At 31.5% G+C, this 25,083-nt stretch overlaps 3 protein-coding genes across 6 annotated transcripts in view; 1 reads left to right on the top strand and 2 right to left on the bottom strand.

Annotated features, from left to right (window-relative positions):
• The window catches only part of LOC111640515 (ADP-ribosylation factor-binding protein GGA1-like), a 40,836-nt gene extending 34,130 nt beyond the window's left edge, over positions 1 to 6,706 (bottom strand). Inside the window, exon 1 of the mRNA XM_023386532.1 lies at positions 6,530 to 6,706. Coding sequence (XP_023242300.1) covers positions 6,530 to 6,560 — 31 coding nt within the window. The 5' untranslated portion in view covers positions 6,561 to 6,706. The remainder of the gene's footprint in view (positions 1 to 6,529) is intronic.
• Positions 6,707 to 7,567: 861 nt separating this feature from the next.
• On the bottom strand, positions 7,568 to 9,479 carry LOC111640514 (EF-hand calcium-binding domain-containing protein 6-like). Its single transcript, XM_023386531.1, has one exon. The coding sequence runs from the start codon at positions 9,314 to 9,316 to the stop codon at positions 7,568 to 7,570; it is 1,749 nt and encodes a 582-aa protein (XP_023242299.1). The 5' UTR covers positions 9,317 to 9,479.
• A 2,817-nt stretch (positions 9,480 to 12,296) lies between these two features.
• Positions 12,297 to 25,083, top strand: part of LOC111640519 (splicing factor U2AF 50 kDa subunit-like) — a 69,674-nt gene continuing 56,887 nt past the window's right edge. Inside the window, exons 1-3 of one of the 4 annotated variants that reach the window (XM_023386537.1) lie at positions 12,297 to 12,422; positions 12,517 to 12,598; positions 23,492 to 23,621. In XM_023386537.1, coding sequence (XP_023242305.1) covers positions 12,571 to 12,598; positions 23,492 to 23,621 — 158 coding nt within the window. In that variant the 5' untranslated portion in view covers positions 12,297 to 12,422; positions 12,517 to 12,570. Of the gene's footprint in view, positions 12,423 to 12,516; positions 12,599 to 12,897; positions 13,160 to 23,491; positions 23,622 to 25,083 lie in introns of those variants that run through there. The other 3 variants (XM_023386536.1, XM_023386535.1, XM_023386538.1) reach the window with 3 other exon arrangements.

The following is a 25,083-nucleotide window of genomic DNA, read 5'->3' as shown; positions in this document are numbered from 1 at the left end:
TTCTTAATAATTTGGAAAAAGTAAAATGATTAAGATAGTATATGTTGCAGCCAGATTGTTAGTTTAGCCACTTTACAGAGAGTCTAGCTGTTTGATTAAATGACATCATTTTATAATAAAGCTAAGCCGGATTGTCATTACATTGCATTTTACAACATGGCTGGCCATATTTTATTATATTGTAAAGTGAATAAATCTCAGTCTCTTTACTAAAATGTAAATTATGCACTAAGGTCAGGGACAAAACTGTTAGGAAAAAAATATATATATATATATTTTTTTTTAAATCAAAATATATATACATACACACTTTAATANTTGTTACTTTTGCCCGAGCAATGCTGGGCTTACCTGCTACTATATATATATCTATTGCTATTAAAAGTGTATATATATATATATATATATATATATACACTTTTAATAGCAATAGATATATATATAGTAGCAGGTAAGCCCAGCATTGCTCGGGCAAAAGTAACAATAACTAAGATTAAGATTATTACATTACAGTCATAGAATGCAAGAATTGGGTCCCCTTGTTTCCAGACTAATTAGAGAATTTTTAGATGGTTCTAAAAATATGTTCGATTTCCCGCAAAAATGAAAAAACTGCATCTGTGTCTTGCACGTCGCTTTCTCTTAACAATTCTATCGTTACATAACACTTCCATTGTTACTTAACACTTCCATTGTTGATTGAAGTGTTAAGCCTTAATCCTGTCCCTCTCCCCCATGGGGAAAAATTTCGAAAAATCCCTTCTTAGTGTGCGTTCTCATAATGTACCCTAACTGTGTACCAAATTTCAACTTTCAACTCCTAACCGTTTGGGCTCGTATCCATAATGTATATAGAAGCCTTAATCCTGTCTCTCTCCCCCGGGGGAAAATTTCGAAAAATCTCTTCTTAGTGTGCGTTTTAGTGATATACCCTAACTGTGTACCAAATTTCAACTTTCAACTCCTAACCATTTAGGCTCTGCACTTATTATTATCATTATCAACCCGTCTCGATTATGTATATAGATATTGCTAATATTGCTGTTAGGTACTGTACCTTATTCTAATTAAGAATTACTTTTATAAAATCACAACATAAATAAACGTAGGTAGTTTGACATACTAAATAGTGCAAAATTAATTATAAAAATGAGAAAGCACTTTAAAATCGTTAAATTTCTTCAATAGTTACTGTCAAGGAAGTGGTGACAAGCTAAATCAAATTTTCAATCGTGGGAACACGTTTTCTGGGAAGGGACAGTTGGCATCATCCTGGACAAGTTGAGGCAGGTATGCCAACCAAGGTGGACCTGATAGAAAGCTCAGCTCCTGATTGGTCGGCCAAAGGATCTAGAACTTAAATATAAGGCAACGCAACTGTTGCGAGAGGTGAGCCTAGCCTAAGAAAAACAGGTCTGGACTAAGACCTTATAATTATAAGTAATCACGATGTATTGCTATGTATCTCTGTAAATAGTGTTAAATAAATAGATTTAATTTGTGTTCAAGGAGTCGTAAGGTATCTTTTTGCAGACCAAAAACATGGAGGTCATGATTTGAACTTTACTGTTACAAACTAATACTTAATACTAAATCTATTAAGTAGTTGTATTGTTTATTAATGCAAAACAAACTGGAATGGCATTTAGATCCACAAAGAACTTTCTTTTGTTGTATTTCAAAAAAGGAAAAATTGCTTTCTGTTTGCAGTTTTATCATTGATAAAGGATATTCTATATAACTATAATATTTGCTTGCTATAATCTCTCTGTGAATAAATTTTTAGAGCCTTGTAAATATTAGAATAGTAAGTCTTAAGTAGGACCCCACGCTTTTTCTATGTTGAGAAACTATATTTCAAATTTTTTTTAAATCTCATTTCTAATTAAGGTCATTTGAAATCACGTATTAGATAGCTCCAAGTAATTGCAGGCCATATGGGAGAAGTGGAATGCCCAAAAAATTTAAAAAACTATAGAAGCAATTAGAAATAAGCCAATGGGATAGATAAAGGCTTCTAAGGAGTTTAGCTTACCTAAAACTACATTGGTAAAGCATGCAAATGAAAATTCAGTGATCCAAAGAAAGCACAAAATTCAACACAGACTTTAAATCCCTCCAGCCTTTTGCTCCCTCAGGACCTTTTACTTGCCATTGTCCAAGATCATACCCTACACCAATAGGTGTTGGAGATGGCCCATCTGATTTGTTACAATTCTATTTTTATGTTCAATGGAACAGTCTGCAAAAAACAGGGGTCCCCATGGATAGCCCAGTATCTGGGGACCTTTGCAAAATGGTTATTAGACACTTAGAACACAAGATCCTTCCACGATACCTCCAAAAGATATATAAGAGGTATATAGATGATATCATTTTGTGGAAGACTGTTCCAGACGTGATGGCATTCATACAAACTGTTAATGACAATCCTTATGGCTTAACCATAGAGGTTGAATAATCTAACACCACAGAGGTCCACTTCCTGCACATAAACATTAAAGTCAAAAGGCCACAAACCTTGTGCAGCCTCTATGTACATCCCTATAGGTTCATGCAACCCGTTCCCCTACAAGACAGTGTACATGAACACCGAGCAGACCTTCAGCATGGGCGACACAACATGGTCCTTGCTATTTATGCCTCTGACCCTGATATTGAAACTACATTTAACCAAGGCAAAGTCATCCTAACTACACCTCACCCTGAACACATAAGATGGTTAGAGGCCATATATATTTATAGAGCAAGCCACTTGCATCAACCAAAACAATGAGCTGAATTTATCGGTTGCCTGGTAGGCCCTTATGGATGCCAACCTTTAATGGCCATTATCTACGCACAAAATGCACATGCCCTTCATAATGACTTTCATCAGGCATATGTTTGATTAAATTTGAATATTCACGTTCTAATTTTGTGTTCCATTAGTTATTTGGTATATTTCACCTGAAGAACTATTCAACAGTTCGAAAATGTTAGTGATAAACTTTATTATTCACAGAACACACCGGTAACAGGTTCCAGACAAGATGTTGAGTTACATCCCCAGTGATGATGTGTTATTGATGTTGATGAAGCACAAAATGGGATGGCCTTTCATTTTACATTCATTCTTATTAGAGATCCAACTTAGGCAACATTTACTCCAGAAATTGGATTTTTCACTTTTTCTAAAGAGCCTTAATTTGAAAATCTGATCTGTTGTAAGTTAGAGTTTTTCAAAGTGTTTTCTAATACTCAGTTATGCTGAGTATTAGAAAACACTTTGAAAAACTCCTTTTGTTAAAATACAAATAAAATTAATTTGACATAAAACACACAGGTAAAAAAGAAATTAGGGTTCTGCCACTTTCCTATACTATCAGGAAATCAGAACTTTGCAAACCAGTTTTAGAACACCAAATAAGGTTCAATAAGGTGATCTGTCAGTGATTCAATAATAAGATGCATTTTTCTGATATTGCACAAAATAGCACCCAATTGATCAGTTTGTCAAATTATTGTTGCATATCCAAGATCTATGCATATTTTTGACCTTTTAGTCCTGCTGAAGGTCAATATAGAATACAGTAACTAAGATACTGCATTCTATATTGTCTTGTGTTTGTGGATGTCAAGGACCGCCACACACAATTTTACATTCTGGCCATATACAGTCGATTCTGTTTAATTGGGCCACCGACTAATCAGGGCAGCCACTTTATTGGGCCAAACTCAAAGAATGGAAACTAATAAATTAAAACATAATTTAATTGGGACAACATTTCGCTTAATTGGACAGTAGCAGAAAAGGAATTTAGCAATTTTTGATATATTTTAGTAATCTTCCAATAATATGTAGGCAACCTATCAACATCAAACCTTTGTCTGGGCAGTGATCTTTTGGTACTGCAAAGTTTAAGCTTGAATTTGGCAAGTAGTAATAGACACCACAGTCTGCACCAGGCAAAGTTTTAACTGAATGTATTAAGTTGGCCCATTTTCTATCACACAAGATGTAGTCAATTGGATTTTGGTGTAATCCATTTGGAAAAGTCCTTGTGTAAAGCCATTGTTTAAATTGGCAAAACTATGTGTTCATGATTTTGAAGTGATGTTCCAGGCAGAATTGAATGAGACAATCCCCAGAGACATTTCTTTTTCCCAAGCCGAACTGTCCACAGACTCCTGGTTTCGTTTGTCCCCCACTTTTTCATTAAAGTCACAGGTGATGACAATGATGTCTTTTCTTAATGTTTCATTTAGTGTCTTTTGAATTTGTGAATAGAAATCATCCAACTCCTCTAGGGAGGAATAAGCAGTGGGGGCATATACTTGCATTATCATATGACAAAGTTTCCCATTAATACTGGTTCATGGTCATACTGAATTTCTAATATTTAAAAATAGAATTAAATACACAATTAATTCTATTTATTTCTCTTAAACTCAGGAGCTTTTTTTTTTATTCTCTTCATTTACAAAGTATATTATGGGTTTGGTCAGGTCCACAATGAACAGGCTGGATAGTGAGGGATGGGTTCTGACATATCTAGAACAAAACACCCCCCAAAAAATTCTTGGGGATTCTCAACCCATTCAGATTTGTTCCCATTTCCCTTCCCCCCAGAGTGGTAGGCCAACACCTTAATGGTTTGTCCAACTAGTTAAAAACTTAAGGAGTACAAGAAAGGTGAAGTTTGCTTATAGAGTAATCTACCATTATATTTACCACATATAATAAAATAATATTATCAAAAACAGAAAGTTTGGTTATTTTAATAATCAAATGATAGTTGTATTAACTATCAAGCTAGAACATGGCTAATTAATTGTATAGATCAGCGATTCCCAACCTGTGGTACGCGTACCCCTAGGGGTACGCGATAGGTTGTTTAGGGGTACATTGTGAGGGGGTGGTGANAATCAATAAAATCTTAATTATATTTATTTTATAATTATTTCATAATCACCATCATTCTAACACTTTCTCATTTAGATTAGATTTGTTAATAACTTGTGCCTATTTAATAATTAACTTTAGCATATAATTTTTTAAACTAATAATTCTTAAATAATACATAAAACTTTACATCATAAAAAATTAAAATAAATTTTAAAATAAATTTATTTTAATTTTTTATATTACTTATCACAATTCTTTTTTTATTTTAAAATAAATTTTAAAATAAAAAAAAAATTGTGATAAGTAATATAATTAAATTCCACCTGTATATTACATTTTTAAACAACATTTTTAAGTACTGACTCATTTAATGCTGGCAAAAAAATAATTTCAATTTTTTTCATTCTTTCTACCAATGACTCCTATATTCATTTTTCAACTCTAATTGTTATATTTATACATTCAAATTTCTAAATATGTATACTTAGCAGCATATATCAGATCCATATATAAACAAACAAACAAACAAAAATTCATAAAAGAATTGAATGATATCAAAGTTAATCATACTTTCAAATACTAATTTGAATAACCGGGTTAGTGCTAAAAGTATTATTTAATAAATGTGAACTCTGATAAAAAATATCATTTGATCATTTCATATTTTTAAAAATGAATTGGTTGATATTATCTCTGAAGTCATTTTTGTCAAACGACAGTTGGAATCTTGTATTTAGAATTTAAAAATGTAAAGACATTTTAAAACTGATAATTATTTCCACCATTTAATAGTTCTTAAACAAATTAAATGACTGGAGACAATTTAATATTTGTTTTTTTATATCATTTCCTGTTAATCGCTATCAATGCATATCATTTACCATCAGCAAAAGATTACAATACTGTTACTAGGAAAATTAAGTGAAATTTAAATAGGTTACATTTCAATACCATTTATATCTTCCATGATTAAATTTTTCATATCATTAATTAACGAAACAATAATTTACATCACATCAGCACATCACACAAATAAGAGAGTCGCCAAAGTTTTCAATTTTCCTACTCCCGAATCGAAACCTATTCACATATTTACTCGACGAGAATATCAACTTTTCTGCTAAATAATACATTAAAACGGAATAAACAACGGGCAAAGTTTCAATATTGCCAAGATTAAAAAATGCCAAATCTCCCGTAATTTTTTACTCCCAGAAAGGTAAACTCCCAGAATCAATTCATCGGTAGTTGGCAAGAATAACTGGAGATATACCGGGAAGGACGAACAATAAATGAAAAATGCAGTCAGAGTTTAGAATCATTCCTTGATATTTTCATGTAAAAAGGAATGGATGGGTTGGATTTTAATACAACAAACCTCCAACATACTACATACAAAATTAGTTGAGAAAGGTAATAAATTATTAAACTTTCATTCAAGACATTACAAAGATACAGATCAAGTAGAACTCTACAAGTTGACTTCTCAAAATTAATTAAAACAAATGTTTAAATGGTAATTTGACTTCAAATAAGGCTGAAAGTACAGTACTTGTGACTCTCTGGCTGTAACAAGAATATAACATTTGGCACTTTAAACATAATTAACATCAGTAATAGTAAAAATTGATAATTACTAACCTAACATTAATTCTAAATTATCGTTTGACATCCTAGATTACTTGATTAACTTTACAGTATTTTAAAAAAAATGGATCTAATTTATCAACATAAAAATAATTTGTTTAAAATTCTCCATATACTCAGCTCCATCATGTAAAAAAACAGCTGTCTGCGCAAGCGCAAATCGCTTGTGAAAATGGTGTAGCAGAACACCATTTTACTTCTGACATTAATTAGTACAATAAAAAAGCTTAAAATTCAATCGAAACCACCATGGTGTGCTCGCCTCTTTTTTTGGCCTCAGTGATGGTGTTAACTATGTCGTCCAGTGCTGTGATCGTACTTCTTCCTCTCCTGAAGCCATATTGCTTCTCGCTTAGATAGTTGGAGTTTTCGCAGTGGTAAGTAAGCCTGTTAGCCATGAGCCCATCCAGGATTTTCCCAATGACAGGGAGGAGGGAAATCGGCCTATAGTCCGTTGAGCCTGAAGGATTGCTGTTCTTTGGGATTAACTNAAAAGAAAAACTCCTCCAGAGCAGTAGGCTAATGCCGTAATCACTTCACCCATCCGACAGTCTATCAAAATGCTTTTAAAGTTGCTAAAGTTGTTACCTGACCAAGCAAAATCTTCAAATACTATACGTTTTGCTGTACATTTTTCAATGCTGTGCGAAAGAAAAAAACGTTGCTATAATGTTTGATGTTACATATTAGACCAGTTTTATTACCTTGCTCATACTGTCTAAAAGTGCTTCTAATAAAATCAAATTAAAACGTTATCATCGTTACTTATATAGTCTACATGTTTAAATATTTTATTATTTATTTATTTTTATTAAGATTCATTACTTTAAATTTACTAAGAAAAAGCACTCATGATGATAAGAATTAGCAGCTTTTATTTCATAAAGATCTTTCTAATTTAGTTATTCGTATCGAAAGACAAATGTATTGAATCAATATCTTAAAATATTTATATTCGGAATTTATCTACTATAATTATGATGATTTAAGTAAAAAATCTTAAGACAATTTAAACTTTTAAAATATGATTATTTAAAAATTTGGATGAGCGAAAGACTGTAGAAAATTGACGTAGGGAATGGAACCGCTTAAAACAGGATCGAAATGTTTACAGATGATAAAGAAATCTTCGTCACTGAGACAGATGGCAAAATCATTCAAAATCTTCTTGAATTTTGTAGCATCGATTAATCCTGCTTTTTGTGGGTCGTTTGCTAGAAACTGTTGTCGTAAAGCTCCGAAGTAGAATAAAATTTGAGATCTCATTCGCAGTAATATTCTATACACATGGTCACAGTTTGGTTTAGTAATAGCATTATCAGGTTTATCCAAGCTGCATTTACGAAGAAACATCCAATAATTAACTTTCTTTCCTGGTATAATGCTATATATTTCTTGAAGTATTCTGCTAAGATTTCGATTTGTAACAGGAATACCACAGTTTGCCAATATTGTCATAAATTTTTCACAGGAAATATTTCCACTCTCTTTAACATCCATCGTGCGACATTTATAGATAATCTTGCGCCACGAACAATCTATCAATTTCTTTAGCAAAAGATCGTAGTTTGGAGGAGCTGGGAGAGTAGACCATGCTGCTTCTTCAGGTATGGTGAGATAATCAGGTTTTTCTTTACGGTATATTTGCATTTCTACTTGATCGGATTTGTTCGAATTGTAACATTCGTACTGAGAACGGTGGTATGAATTATTACTAATATTTTTAATAAATTGCCAGTAGTTCATGAGTGTTCCAGGAACCATATTGTATTGTCGTTCTAAAAAGTTATTCATAAATTCACTGTAGACTGGAATTCCGCACTGATTTAGCACTTCCTTCATAGATTCTGATGCAATGCGACCCGATTGCCGTGGATCTGCTTCTTTACATTTCCGAATTATATCATGCCAATTTTTTTCAATGCAGTTTCTCAATATTATCTTGATATCATTAAATTGCTTTCCTTCAATTTCGCAATGGCATTCAGATGCATTTCTCAATTTTTGAATTGAAGGTTCGTATTTTGACTTAGAAGATGAACAGACCAATGTTCGTGAAATTGTTTTTATTCTGTAATTACTCATTGAATCGTTGGGTTTACAATCTCCAAAGTCTTCTAGAAATCGTATGTAATTCAATGCACCATTCTCAACGGGAAATATTTTCCACAGCCGTTCGAACTGCTTATCGGAAAGTGGCATACAATGTTTCTGAAGCAAATATTTGACATGCTGTTTCGAAACCATACCAGTATTTTCGAAATCATAAAAAGTAAAAGCTTTCAATAACTTCTCTGTTTGAGTTTTGATGCTATATCTTATTTTTTCATCAAGTTTCAACAGAGTGAGAGGTTCATGTCTTTGTAAGCTACTCGTACTAACTTTTTTAATCGAGTTTTCCAAGTCGCAAACAGATTCAGGTTTAAACAGATTTAAAAAGTCTTCTAGTTTAATTAAATTCGTATGAAGTGGATCTAAGATGAGTAATAATTCTTTATAATCTTTGGCTGATAGTTTAGCAGGATAAGGCATCGAAAAATTCACTACTCTTTTCATTTCTTCTCTAGTAATCATCTTATCTCCGTTTCTGTTTACGGTGTATGCTACCTTAAGTGAATTATGAGGATTTATGGCCCGAACTCTCAACCTCTTTACTGCTGTTTCTCCAGTCTCGTTTGTTTGTTTCTGATGGGATCTCTGTAAACTTTCTTCGTAATCTATATCCGGCCATACAAGGCAAGCAGGCACACTTTCCCATCTTGGATTCTGAAATTTCGCCATATTTTAGATTCAGAGTATGCCAATAATTCAAAATAGTAAAACGGATATTTTGTTATCAGTAAAAACCTTCAAATTTCACAACTACAGAATATTAATAGTGGACCCTTAGCATAAAAAAAGCTTTTACTTTTGTTTTACAATGATGATAATAAGAGTTGTAATATTGTTTCATTTATTATTACGCGATGCATTTGAAGAGTCACGTTTATATCAAATTTTGCTAAAACAGTTCAATTTATAATAATTTTTCGACATAAAAAATTGTTTATATACTGATATTATTTAGATTTATATAAGCTTATCTCCAAGTATAACTGCATCATCAATTTCGACATCATTCTGTTTTTCAGAATGGTAAAGAATAGAAATTTCAAATAACTCAAGTTTTTAATATACTGTATACAAACTACAATATGTTTACCAAAATATGCTTATTATGCTCTCTGTCTTTACAAGTTAGTATAGATCCACAGAAGAATATTGCAGCTAACATCAATGAATAATTAAAATTAATTTTGCTTTAAACGTTTTGATTCGCTAGAAAAGTGTGAAAGAATATCTCAAAACTTACAGCAAATTTTTAAATATTCATGTCAAGATTATTAAAATTTATATATTAATAAATTTTGAAATTAAGTTTAGCCAGGTGTATACATTTATAATATACATTTTTAATGTTTAATTAATTTCGTGAATTAAAATAAATTTGAAAAATATTCAGTTTTCAAAAAACTTTATACAAAAAATTTCGTAAAGTTGACTATGGTTAAGTAAGAAAAAAATTAAACGCTTAAGAGAAATATCACAACGCCATTCCTTCGCGTGTATTAGAAGCAACCAAGTACTAAACGAAGGAGGAGAAAAAAAGCGCAACCAAAAGTCAGAATCGCGACGAGGATAGGATTGGAACTGATATGGTATAACACAGTGTTTCTCAACGGGGGCGATATCGCCCTCATGTGGGCGTTTTTCCATGTTGAGGGGGCGATTAGTAACAATTTATGTTTTGGGGACGAAAAACGATTTTCTGGGCGATATAGTAAAACATTATATTAAGAATAATTAGATATTTATTAGTTATATCGTACAATAGTCTATTCAATGCAGTATGAATTTGGCGTTAGACTTGGCCCTCGGCATCGGAATTTTGGAGTGAAGGGGGCGATACTACGTAACGGTTTTATTGAAGGGGGCGATACTACGTAACAGTTTTATTGAAGGGGGCGACGATTCGTTAGAGGTTGAGAAACGCTGGTATAACAGAACGGATTAACCACGTTGTCATTAGGCAAATCCGTATCTTTCGATTCGTGCATTTTCTTTAACGTATCCACAACGGTTGGCACCAACCACTGCATTGAGAATATTTGCTGTTGCAAATAGCATGGCTAGTGATCGGGTTGTTGGCGCTTGCAAAGGGTTCATTTCGACTTGGGACGGTCAACCTCATTGGCTAATTCTAGCATTTCTCTGCGAGCCTGCTGAAATCGCAGATTATTTCTGCAACTGCAGGAAGACGACTTTGCCGAAGCAAAACACTTGAGCTAAATTTGCAGATTTTAAATTCAATCCGTCGATAGTTCACCTGGTAGAGCGGTCGACTGTTGTAGCCATAGATATCCATGGGTCGTCGGTGGTTTAAATCCTCCTCGACGGAGGAAGTCGGTTTTTTCCTCTTATTTGTACGTCTGGCTGCAAAAATTACACGGCTAATTTCGAAGTGCAAATTCAACATGTTTCGAAGAGATACGGACGGGAAATGTTTGTCCCGAGTGCAAATATAATTGTATGGCAATGCAGAATTTCCTAAACTATACGTGCTTCAAATCCGTATTCTCAACCAAACTATGCATTTGTATACGAAATGTATAGTTAAATAGGCGAGTAAAGTGAATTGTTTTAATCTTGATTTTTTTATTGCGGATAATTAAGAAAGACGTGATAAAGATCACTAATCTCACTATTGGAAAAAATCCAGCAACGAGTTGCATAACTTTCCTGGGATTTAAAACTACGTGTGCGGCGCCATCTGTTATATTTTATTATTAAAAACTTTCTATATTTTTTAAACTATTATAAAATGGCAAAAGACTGTTTTGAGGGTTTTATAAAAACAAATTGTATCTCCAGTAGGGTCGCACTTAAATGTACTGTACACCGCTGATCTTTTAATCACCAAAATTTATTCTACCATATTTTGAAACCGTGTCGTTCTTTTCATTTGTTCTATAAGCGCAAGGTAGCGTAATAACGATCACTTGGCACTATTCACTTCTTTATTTCACTTTTCGTTGAAAAGTGAATAGTGCCAAGTAATCTTTATATGATGACTTCATTTCACTTTTCAACGTTGAAAAGTGAAATAAAGAAGTGAATAGTGCCAAGTGATCGTTATTACGTTACATTGCGCTTATAGATAACACCAAAATTTAATAATAGAATCAATCCACATAATTAGCAAACCTCCCTGCAAAATTTCAGAAATTTTCGACAAAAAGCATAGGAGTTATTAAGGGAGGTCAATCGTAATAAGTTACATGCGTTTTTATATCGAACCAAGAACCGGAGTAGTGTCTGATAAATACAGCCGGATGGCCGAGCAGTCAAGGTGGCAGCATACCTCTCTGGGGGACCCGGGATCGAATCCAAACTGAACGAAAAATCCCCAGGAAATTTTCGGGGGATATTCAATCCGGATATGTCGGACCCCGTTCCTCACCACCCGACCGACACATTGTGGGTCTGGCCAAACCCATAATGGAATTGCAAAAAGAAGTCTTCTAGTGCCCACAAGGCGAAAAGAGTTTAAAAAAAAAAAAATGTATCTGATAAAAGAGGTTCCACTTTATATATAATTATAATTACTTACACACAAACACACACTCAAACTTTTATATAATTTTTATTTATTAATTTTATAAAATATTTTTAGTTTTCATATTATTCGAAATAATAAAATTTATAAAAACTGAGAAATTAAAATATTTGAAAAAGGAATGTTTTTGACGATTGATGTAGGGACGCTACGGGAGAATTCGGGAAGAGAGAACAGACGAGATTTTCTTAATCTCGTACTAAACTGTTTTTTCCATAACTTTAGTCGTTGGTAGGCTTTTCTTATTTTAAAATATTTAGAATTTTTCTCATAAACAAATATTTCGAGTGAAATAATCACGTAATTATTTATTATACATTTACAGATTTCGGGATAGATTATTTAATACTGCAAAGTCTTTAAAAATTTTACTTTAAACATGGGAGAAGAAAGAGATAATGACAAAGGTAAGCCTAATTATAAAATGTATTGATCGCCGTTTAAATATGTAATAATTCACTCCCAATGATTTCTCTTTATATTAAAAAATGTGCATTTATAAAATGGCAGGCCAATTTGAAAAGAATGAAACTTCACAAAAATAATCTAATTAACTTGTATTTTGTTTATTAAGCTATAAATATTTGTTGTACATTGCATAATATGTTTTTTTTAGAGTTAAATGATAAAATATTAGCCAATAATTATGAAATTACAGTTTTTGTTAAAGTTGTGTGTGTACAAATGCACTTGTTAATAATGATTTCTGTTTTGTGTGGTGAAAATTGTGCACATTACAAATTTATTGAATGACGGATTGCGTTAACATTAATGTAAAATGGCAATGTAGACTGGTCGGCTGTGTTGACGTGTGGACCGTCTTGGCCTCGTCTCTTTCTCGTTACTAGTGTTTTTTCCCACGTGTGTCTTTATGATGCCTCCTCGAAAGTGCTTAATTTGAGACGCCTTATACCAAGATCGATCGTGGTGGATGAGAGATGGGAATGATGCATCGAACCATTCTGTTTGTAAGAAATTTTGACTGTCTTAATTAGTTTCAAATTTGGTTCTCGTATGGTTTGGGCCGAGCTCAGAGTTCTTCTATCTGGCTGATGTCGGTTAATTAATAAATTGCTAATTCTTTGTTTATGCGTCGATGAATTGGTTAATTATTCCTGTTCGGTGCAAGTGCATGTTAGGCTAAAGCTGTAATTATTACTAAATTTTACAAACTATAGAGTTTATTAATAATTGGTAATTTAATCCAACGATCAATCTAGATTTATTATTCAGCTCAAATTATTTGATCGGTAATATGATTTGGGCATGTTTCCTTATACAGTTATTTAATCCTTTGGGCTTATTGGGTAGCTGAGCCCAATGCTAAATTTGGCTTGGTTATTGGATTAAATAAATGATGTTTAATGCAATAATCCAACTAAAATATTTTTATGTGATGTTTGAATTTCATTTTGGAAATAAGTAAATTAATAAAAAAAAGATGACCTGAATTTTATTGGTTAATGAAATTAATCGTACAAAATAATTGTTTTAAAAAATAAATTGCTGGCTATTGGTAAGAAAACCAATAGCATTCAGAGAGCCTTCCTAGCAGTGTCTATTCAATAGTTATATCTGGCATTAGCCATGGATTGTCAGATTTAACTGCAGTATGAGAGAAGTAACTGTAAAGCATCTATTGCTCTTAATAAAGCTGGTCAAAGACTGTTGGCCTTGAACAATGATAATCTTTGAATGTTCACAATACAATTGCTTAGTGGAAACTTCTATGTGGCTTTGCCATTATTTGAAGACCGTCATCACTGTATTAGAGCACAGTGGGTGGAACAATCAACAAAGTCATTGGTTATAGGAATGCTTATATCCTTCTATCTGGCTCTTATAATCATCTTCAGAATTCCTCAGGTCCTTGCCTTTATTCATGTTTTGTGTAAAAATAGATGCAATACTCCTGCAGTTATCTACTTATAACCAATACCTGTTAATCATGTGGCTACTTCTCCCAAAAAGTGCAATTTATTTCATTTGCATAGGTGGTCATAATAAATTGATACAACAACTATATATTGGAAATAAATCTATCCTATTGCAGAAAGATAAGCAAAAGTAAGCTTTTTATGTCAGCATAGTTTTGCATCTACTTCTTAATTCTTAAAGCCCTTGAATGTTTCCTGTCTTTTGACCTAGGACAGCGGTTGGCAGTTTGTCAAGTGAAAAGAGCCAAATTGTCATTGAAACAGTATAACAAAAGTACCAGAGAGCTGCGTATATAACGCGCACCAGAGAGATGCCCCCTAGTGCACGTTACAGGCATTCCGTGACAATAATAAATTCCTATTACAAATATACTAAATTATTTATATTGTTATTGGCTATTGGCCAAATTAATAATAATAATAATAATAATTTATATTGTTAATTTAAATGTGCGAAATATGACACACGACGAGCGCCTCTAGTGGCCTCTAGTGAACGTTACACGGACGGACACGCGTTCGATGGGTTATGTATATAATGTACAATATAGATATGCTTTAAATGCTGCCACTCGCATGTGACTCATATTTTAATCAATGCGAGTGTGGTCGTGTGGATAGGCTAAAGAGTGCTAGAGAGTATGCCATACGAGTCGAAGTTTGTTGGGCGGCTCTATCTCATAAATTCATTAGTTATAAGACTGCGGTGAAATGAGGTGAGGTGAAATTGGAGTTTATGTTCGAAGAGCCGCAAACGTCTATGCAAAGAGCCGCATGCGGCTCGCGAGCGCTAATTCCGACCCCTGACCTAGGACAAAGCATACCTAGGCCAAGTTTACATCTCCTCCCTGGTAGGGTGGCAGTTTTTGGTGTTTTTGCTAGACTTCCTCACCAGTGATTTTTCTATTTTCAAGAGAAATAACCTTCTACTAAACTAAACCCTTTTTTTCATTCCAATTTGGGTTCATGCATATCCATGTTATCATGTATATCACTATTTAGAGTAGTGATGTTGAGAATGTTGGAAAAGACAACCAGTTTTTGTGATTTCCTATTTTTTCCAGTAGAAGATGCAATTATATGTCCTATCAGAGATGTTCATTTTGGTCATATTTGTTTGGTACTTTGTTTGAGAAAGTAGATGATAGATATGAAAGTGACCAAGAAGAAGTCTTTCACAATAATTATGAAGACCACTCAGATGATGATGATGATGGTGAGATTGCTATAATAGAAGTGGATGAGCAGTGTAATTCCAGCAGTTTGTCAAATGATGATTCATCTGGGGACAATCAGAAAATTTTAGAAACAAATAAAAAAATAATCAGTAATGAATGTATAACGATTCCATACAAAAGTCACTATTTTTAATGCAAGAAAGAAACACTGAGACTTATCAAAATGAAAAAAATTAACCTTGACAGTTGACCCCATGGTAACAGATGTGATTTTTAATGTAACTTGCAAAATAAAGTCTCTGGTGTAAAGCCTTTTTAGACAATCTTAATTAAGAAAAAATATTAAGACATGAAAGAAAAAATTACACGATTTGGAACTGGTCACTATTTTAACTAAAAGTCAATTTGCAAAATGTCATTAAGAGTCCCTTTTGGAAAGATGTTACCATATTCTGTTTTAATGTCTCTTCAACTTTTTGAGAAACTGAAAAATGAAGTGCACATTAGATTTTAAGTATAAATGAGGAGCTCTGAAGTGAAACATGTTAAGTGACATTAGTATCATTTTCAGTATTATAGTATGTTAAATCTGTTAGCTGTAATTTAAACAGATTTCACTGTGGTTAATTGATTTTATTTCATTTGAGTGTCACCTGTCTATTGAACTTTTGTTGATTTTAAAATTAATAAAAGTTGGCTTCCTGAAATTAGTAGTCATTTATTCACTTTTGCAAGATGATATCAAGTTTTGTAAACTTTAATGTTTTATTCTGTATTTTGTTTCCAGATTAAGATCAAAAGGAAATATTTTTTTCATTATTATTCAAAAAGTTAATAAATGTTTCCATTCATATGAAACAAGTAGTGTATTTCTTGTATTTAATAAATATATTTAGACTGTCTGTTTTCCGCATCTGGATTAATAATAGTAATTCAATTGTTGTTTTCATCTTTTTTATAATTTTACACTTCGATATTCACATACATTCAATTATGCTGAGTGTTAGCTCTTGAATTGATGTGCAATTATCTGTGTGTAATGGGTGAAAGAATTCATATTTTAACTGATATAATTTAAAATAACTGTTCTATTCATTACTGCAAATTATGCCATCATTTAATTTTGTAACCCAAATGATCGCCTTAAATAATTGGGCTATAAATCCACTATTTAATGATTAAATAATAATTAATTTGTTACTAGAGGTAAACATTAAGCACCATCTCTTATCTAAATTAATAATTATAATTTTAATAATTTTTAAAATAATTTTAGGATCATCCAGAAGAAAAGAACTGGCTTAGGACATCTTGAACCCGCAACTTCTGCTTGCCATGCAGTTGCTTGGGGTCCGAGTGGCACAACTGGCAAATACATTGCACGGCAAGTGTAGCTTGCAGGTTTAAGCCCCACCCGAGCTAGTTCTTTTTTTCCAGAGTTAGTATTTAATCATTAAATAGTGGGTTTATAGCTCAATTATTTAAGACAATCATTTTGTTATGTATTTATATTGTGTTTTGGGATGTTTGATATATTCATTTAATTTCATTGTTAATAATGCTTTTTAAAATCTTTTTATCTCATCTATTCATAACAAAGCATTGTTCATGATATACAGTATAGCTTTTTAGTCATTCTGTGGAAGTTCTAATTGTAATTCAAAAATTATGAATTTATTGAAAAGTAAACTTTACCATCTAATCAATTCAAATTGTGTTGAAATAAGTAAAATATGGATGCTAAATGGCTATGTTATCAGAAATTTTTTCTTTGTCATTATCACATAGATAATTTTCTTACATTTTTTACTTCATTACGTTTATCTTTGAGTTGACATGATAGATAGTTTATCCTTTTCTAAAAATAAAACATTTTTGTTTTCAAATAAGAATTTTATTCATAAAAATGATTATATTATAATAATGGAGAAATAGTTTTTTAAAATATGTTAAATTGATCATCAATGAAACCAAAAATATTCTAGAAGGGACTTTAGAAGTTGAATATTCAGCAAAAAAAAACAAAATAAATGAATGAATTAAAAATATCAAAAATTTAACAGTAATAGAAACTATAAATAATTCATAACAAAATAGGTATAGAAAGAAAAAATTGCATGAAAAATAACACTAAACATACTTAAACAAAATAACTTCACTGTATTATGTCATATCCAGTGTCTAAATTTGTCTTTTGAGTTTCTTATTTAACAACATATTTGAACTTGTCATAATAACTATTTACATGTAACAATTTTTTGTCACATGATGAATAATAACTAATTTTTACATTTTCTCAAATCTAGCTTTAGACTAGATTTGAGAAAATGTAAAAATTAGTCTATTTGGATTCATAAGCATTAAACATGTGTATCTAAAAATAAAGATATGTTTATACAAACATGTTTCCAAAAAATTAACAAAAGTTTATGGATGTTGTGTTTATGGGTTCATAAATTATATACAGAAGAATCTTGTTTTAACAGATTGCTCAGGCAGCCGAAAATTATCCATTGTTCTGACAATCCATTATATCACAAACAACAGATTTTCTACACACCCGAGAAAATATTTGTTGTTCAAAAAAATTTCATTTTTTAACTTCTATAAGAAATACCAGTACTTGAAATTATTCAGTCTCTTGAGATCTCTATTCTTTATAATATAGAAACATGTATGTTTGTAACATACATGTTTCTATATTATAAAGAATAGAGATCTCAAGAGACTGAATAATTTCAAGTACTGGTATGTATGTTTGTAACATACGTGTGTACAACAAAGCTGACGAAAACTATACATATTATAAGCATAAAAAGATGCAAATTACATATCCTCATTAGCACTTTGCTTCACTTCATGATTTGTTTTAAAAATTTGTCCATCTTGTTTTTTCAATGCCACTTTTCTGTCTATTGAATTACAACACTGCTTGATATTAGCAGTGTCATGTACTGTACAGTACAGCCTGTTTGTTTATGCTGAAACTCATCAGGAAGGTCTTCACAACTTGAAAATATTCAATGAACTTGCTGAATTTCAACACTACACTTGAATCAGTAACAGTGTTTACTAGGTGACTCCTCCTCAATTGTATCAACTGGTCGATTCTCTTTGTACAATTCTTCAATTGTACATATCCCAAATGTAACTAAGTGCATTATCAAAGTCTACACATTTCCAAAAAACCCAAATGTAAACTAACATTGAAAAACAAGAAGTTTACAATAGATTTTAGCGGAGAAAAATCTGTTACTTTGAGCAACAGATCCACTAAAAAGAGGTAAAATTACATTGATTTGGCAGGACTTGGAGAAAAAATCCATTGTTCCACAATCCATTAAAACAAGATTCTATTGTATATACCAGGGGTCACTCTGGAAAATTTTTAAAAATCATCAATCATTTTGTCAGTTTTAAATTTTTTTTATCACTTCAAATTATTTATTGCCACCAATTGTACTTAATAATTAATGCAGATGCTGGTAGCCTTATCAGTTTGGAGTCTGGAAAGCAAAAGTAACATGTTAAGCTATCACTTGGAAATAGGAATTACAGTGGAACCCCGGTTAACGAACGTAATCCGTTCCACGAATCCGTTCGTTAACCGAATTGTTCGTAAACCGAAGCAATTTTTCCCATAGAAATTAATGCAAATACAATTCATCCGTTCTAGCCGTCAGTATTTTTGTAATTTTATTTGTAAAATGGGTTTTCTTTAATGAAAATATAGGAAAACGTGCTCATAAACAGTCGATCTAGGTTAAATTTTCGGAAAAGGGGAAAGATTTGACGGGTATAAAAACATCACATACGATCGTTAAAGTTCTAAAATGACAGATAGCAGAAACAATAGGCTAAATTATGAGCGAAAGGCTTATAGGTTTATCAGCAATCTCTGATCAGAGTTGACGAACAGGTGTCAAATAAACGCCTCAGAACAAACCTTTCTCGTGATCTGATCTGGTTTCAGTTTTCACCTGGAGACAAAGAAGAAAACAATCGGGAAGCGAGGAATGGGACGCAGGACTAATCGTAAGGTGAGATTCAAGGAAGAAATACTATAAAAACCCCGAATCTCAAGGTCAAAACGCAGTTTTCCTAAAAATTCTATGGCGATTAATCTGTGTCGTCTTCATCTGGATTAAGCCTGAAGTCGTGCCTGCTAAAATTTGTGTTGTGTCTCGCGGACCGCTCCAGTTGTTGCAGCTCTGTCACCTACCATCGCTTCTGTGACCAAGTGAACCCATCTCGTCCGCTCTGGGGCTATGACTGATCGGCTTGCACTATCGTAGGACCAGCGATACGCCACTCTTCAGTGCTGAGAGAAAATACTGTAGATAAGCCATTTTCAACTACCTCAAATATGTAAGCATCTTCCCGTTCTAATAAACGATTTTCACTGTAAAATACTTGTCATCTTTGTCTCTTCCACCAACACTAACGTACGAATGTACCCTAGACCATCACCGACACACGATTAACTGATTTTCCCTAAAAGTAGGCAAGCTTACAAATTTGACACAAAAAGCCGTTAAGTTCGTTATCCAAATTTTGTTCGTTATCCGAGACAAATTTTTTCCAAAATAAAAGTTCGTTAACCGATTTGGTCGTTAACCAGGGTTTCACTGTATTTTTGAATAATTTTTTAATGAATAATTCTGAATAACATATTTGATCATGATGCTTAAACAGTATTTCACATGTTCATATCTATTTGGTTGAATATTAGACACTGCAAGTTTTAAATTAGTTTTGATTCGAGTATGTAAGCTGATTTGTTGTTTTACTTTTTACTAAGTTGTAGAAATGACAGTAGAATTTTTACTGCATACATATTTTCTTAAGTATTATTAAGTACATTTTCAAAATATTAATATATAAATTAATATTTTGTGTGATGCAGGCTGCACAAAATATTAATGTAGGCAGCGAGTTGCCCACTTTTGCTTTAGTGATCTAAAGTAAAAAAAATGTCATCTAAAACATTCCTCAAATTTTCTGTCAGTCAATAAATAATCTCCAATCTGGAAATGCTGGTTTGACATTGTACAAAAACTGTGATTTAAAGATATGCCTGTTATGTTGCATTTCAACATCATACTATACTTTTGAGTCATGAGGAATTGCCTCGCTTACAAGCTGATTCAGCCTAATTAATAACAAATTAGTTGAAATGGAGAATTTAGTTGAAAACATTAAAATCTAACTAAGAAATATTTATTTCAAAAATATTTTTTTTGGTATTTAATCTCAAAATTACTTATTTTTAATAAGAATAAATAAGTGCCTTAATTTATAGCACTTTATTGTGTTCGAAGCAGCAACAAAGTTTAAAGCACGGTTTCATATCATTAAAAGAATAAATAATTTTATAAATTCTTGGAATCAAGCAGTTGTTGAATGGATTGAACAGAACATAACACTTAGGTAACAAAAGTGAAGTTATTGTGTAACATATACTGTACATGGAAATCTGACAGAAGTCCTAACATAAACACTTCACCACTATAGTGGAGCGTGCTGAAAAGAAAATTAATAATAATAATAATAATATAGTTATTTTAAGTTCCTTAAAAGCCAAGATGGAATTGTAACAAATCAATTTGTAGGTCATGAATTTTGTGTGTGTAGAGTAATACAGGGTAAGTCAAAATTATTTGAACAATCTTAATTTTTAATTAAATATTATTAATAAAACATCTTAATTTTGTTTTTTCTATTCCGATTGGTCGCAACGGACTGTTGTTATTGCCTCCCCAATCTCCGGTGTTCTGGCACTAAATTGTACTGTTGAACGTTGGTATGAGTGCATTAATTGTGCTGGTGGTCAGGTTGAGACTCTGTATAACTCAAACTTGAAGTAAATGCTTTCTCTCAAATAGTGTTCACATAATTTTGACTCACCCAAGATGGTTCATGTAATTTTGACTCATCCTGTATATGTAGATGCATGTATTGAATCGAAGGTTAGTTTTGTCATTTCTTGTAGAGTTTTTCAGTTTTGTAGGTTTGAGAGGAATTATTGTAGTCATCAATGTTTTGCATGCAACTTTTAAATGTGAGTTATTTCAAGTGAAGGAAATTAAGCATAGCATTTTTTTAAATTGCCATTTAAGTAGTAAATGTGTTTTAATGTAGCAAAATTAAAAAGTATGTAATTGTAACAGTTTTGGTTAATTTTTAAAGGAATTTTGATTTTTTCGTAGTAGTGTGCTTTGATGTAATAAAATTAATAAAAAAAAAATAAGTATACAAATCAATTTTTTTGCTTTTAAAAAGTTGTAATATGCCACTGCATCAGCATTGTCTTTCCTCAGTTATTTTGTTTTAGCCATGTTATGACTGCTGTTTTTAAAATTATGAACTTCATTAAGCAAGGTGTCTCTTAGGTCAGATAGATCAGGTAAATGTCAGGTGTTTTAAGAACTGTCAGCTAATCATGTAAAAGCTTTTTTTGCCATCAAAAAATTATGAAAATGACAATTTAGTGTTACCCTTTTTAAATTGTACCTTATTTTATAATTTGTTGCAAATACTTTTTAACAATAAAATATTTATTATTAAAATTAATATGTTTTATGTTAATTCTCTTTTTTATATGAATGACTTCTAGAATTGTAAAGGGTTGGTTAAGGGGCTTCATATAGAGTTCAGTTTAGGGCCTCAAAATGCCTAAATCCAGCCCTGGCTAAAACTAAGGTGTTTTAACTAACATCTCAAACTGATAAGTTGTAGTTTGCTGGCTGCATTGTTCTTTCTTTGATAACATTTTAACACAAATATTTGGCTAGCATTGGTACATGACAATACCAAAAATATGCTTCGCTTGGAAAACAGCGGGTTGTAGTCATGTGAGAAAAAGACAATGCTAACTAAATTGTGATTGGTTAAAGTGTAACAGCTATTGATAGCATGGAACCCAGATGCATCTCAACTGATTACCCATAGCAAAACCCACTTAATAAAGAGCAGAGAATAGCAATTTGTTTAAGGTTTGTTAACTGCTTTCGCTAAGGAGACTGATCAAATGTCTTGTGTATTGCTTTCCTTGAGTTATTGGAAGAGCTCAGAATAGGTCCCATGGAGACATTTGAATATGAAGTTGTCTGTTGGACAGGAAATCATAAGTAATAATCTAAAAGGTATGTCAAAAGTTAAAAATCTGGTTGGCAATTGACAAGGAAATTCCGGTATCTACTATGATGATATCATCAGAAATGTGCCAAATTATTGAAGAAGGCTCTGGAGAATTATCTGAAGAAATTGAGAAAATCAACATGAAAATAAGTTAGTTTAGATCTTTCAACAAATGCTCTGATGCAAGAAGCTCTGTGAGTACTTTGTTGTGGCTTGCATTAAAAATATGTTAAATTTTGAAAACATTATTAGTATGAGCATATTAATGAAGTATTGTAAAAAAAAAAGCTGGTGAGTAACACTGGATGAACTATTCAATAAAATTAGAATTTTCGTTAATTAATTGTGGTCTAATCACTTGGTTTCATCACATAATGCTATCATTTTGTTATTATCATCAGTTATTGTACTAGCATATACTTATATGCTAGTCCCAAAGTGATTATAAGTGGCACCTACTGTTTATTGTTTTACATAATATCAATTTTATAAGTATAGCTAATACTAATTATTATCATTGTTGTCATTATCATTGTGGTGTTGGAGTATTTCCTCCTTGGCATACTGGTGCCTAGTGCTAATGCAAAGTCAAGATATAACTGCAGAAAAAATGTTTTGTTCATGTGCTGTTTGTATAAATGTGTGTGTTTAAGAATTTCCTAATTATGTGATATGTTTAGTATGGCAGCCTTCTGTAGTGTTATGTATGTGCTATTGTGAAGTAAAACCTTAATGGTTTGAGAGTTTTCGTAGTATATATGGTATGATGTCTATGCAAGAAAGAATTATTATTATTATTATTAATATACTTGATTCGTATAACTGCAATATGAATCAGTACTGAATAAATAAGACCTAATCAGAGAATAAGTAACAGAACAAACAGAGCACTTTGTAACTCCAGCAGTAAATTTAATATCAAAATTAGCACTGCCATTTTATTTCAGACAAAAATGTTATTTTTTTTTTTTTTGTAGTTTTGATTTTAGATAGTATAGTTGTTCTTATATTTTAATAATTTAAAAATTTTATTTATGTTTTTTAGATAAAGATAGAAGTAGAGATAGACGTCGTGGAGATAGAAAAAGAAGTCGATCAAGATCTCAGTCACGTTCAAGAAGTAGAGATAGAAGATTGAGACGATCTCGTTCTCGTTCGAGGGATAAAAGGAAAGCGTGGGTGTTGATTAAATTCTTAAGAAATAATTAAATTGTTTATTATTATTAATTTTTAAATATTTTAAATCTATGAAATTGATTTACATTATAAAACTAAAAATATTTATATATTATTTTAATAAATATGTGACTAAACAAATAATCATTAATCTTAAAGCCTTTAAATGAATGAAAAGGAACAATAATAAAATTTATTAATTTTCAAAACAGTCTCATTGGTAATTAATAAATGCTAAATTATTGGATTATACATTTTAGGTTACTTCTATTTTAGCTAATTTATTTATGTTTAGAATCGTTCATAATTGCTATGTCATTATTGTATGCTGATAATTATTTTAACTATTATAATTTTTAACTAATTTAGAGTTGTGTGAAAAAAATTTTGCATTGAAACTCAGATTTACAATATTTAAGCTAGGCAAGCATATTTTCACTTAAACTATTTGCATCTCATTGAGCTATATTTTCCAGATTGTATGAATCCAACTTTACATATATTTTTAATGATTTTTATTACTACTAAATTTTAAGATCTTATGTGAATTATACTGTATATACATATTAAATAATTTGTAAATAATTTCATAGTTCACAAATATCGTATTTACTCGCATATAAGACAACCTCGCAAAAAAACAAGGTGTGACTTTAAGGATAAAAAAAAAGAAAATTTGATTTATTAATACAATTCTAATTTTATTTTGTTTAATCACAAGTAAAATATCAAATGAACGTAAATACACACATTGTCTTGCAAAAATTACTGGCATTTTAAACTTTAAGGAAAAATCTTGTAAAATCGACAACATAATTTGTTCATGTAAAGCTGGACAAATGAGAACCTTTTTTTGCCAATTCTTAACAATCGAATCCACTCTCTGTCAATTACACTTAAGAGTTTCTTCAAATTCTGATTTCCAAATAATCATCTGTTTTCACATGGAAATGGATTAAAACTTATCATGCTCCCGTGTGATTTTGGAATTTCATTCTAGAATTCAATTCAAAAACTTTACTTTTCCTATTGCTATTCATCTTTACTCCTGACAATGTTTAATTTTCTGAACCGTCATGATGTCCCCTATCCTCGGGTAACAGATTATCCAATCTTTACACCACACCTTGCTTATATATTTGCAAACTATGAAATTATTTACAAATTTCTTATTACATTCAGTAGATACTGTGATATAAATTAACCTTTTAATTTAATAAGCTATTAAGTTGTTTGGAAAGTAATTTCAAAAGTTTGTTTTTTTTTTTTACCTCTAGATGGATTGCTCGTATTTTTCCCACCAATTTTATTCTAAACCGTATTATCATTATATATTTTGACAGCTAGCATTTTAAGGCTTACTTGTAAAAAATTTTGTTTATTTTTTGTGTCCCATCAAATATGTAAGATGGAAAGCAGCATTTTCGGCATATTTTGCTCTTTTATTACCGAAAAGGTAAG

Source organism: Centruroides sculpturatus, unplaced genomic scaffold (genome assembly GCF_000671375.1).
Source record: "Centruroides sculpturatus isolate CEXI.00-Female unplaced genomic scaffold, Cexi_2.0 scaffold1438, whole genome shotgun sequence".
Lineage (NCBI taxonomy): Eukaryota > Metazoa > Arthropoda > Arachnida > Scorpiones > Buthidae > Centruroides > Centruroides sculpturatus.
The sequence above is the reverse complement of the archived record's forward strand: the minus strand, read 5'-3'. Positions and strand labels throughout refer to the sequence as shown.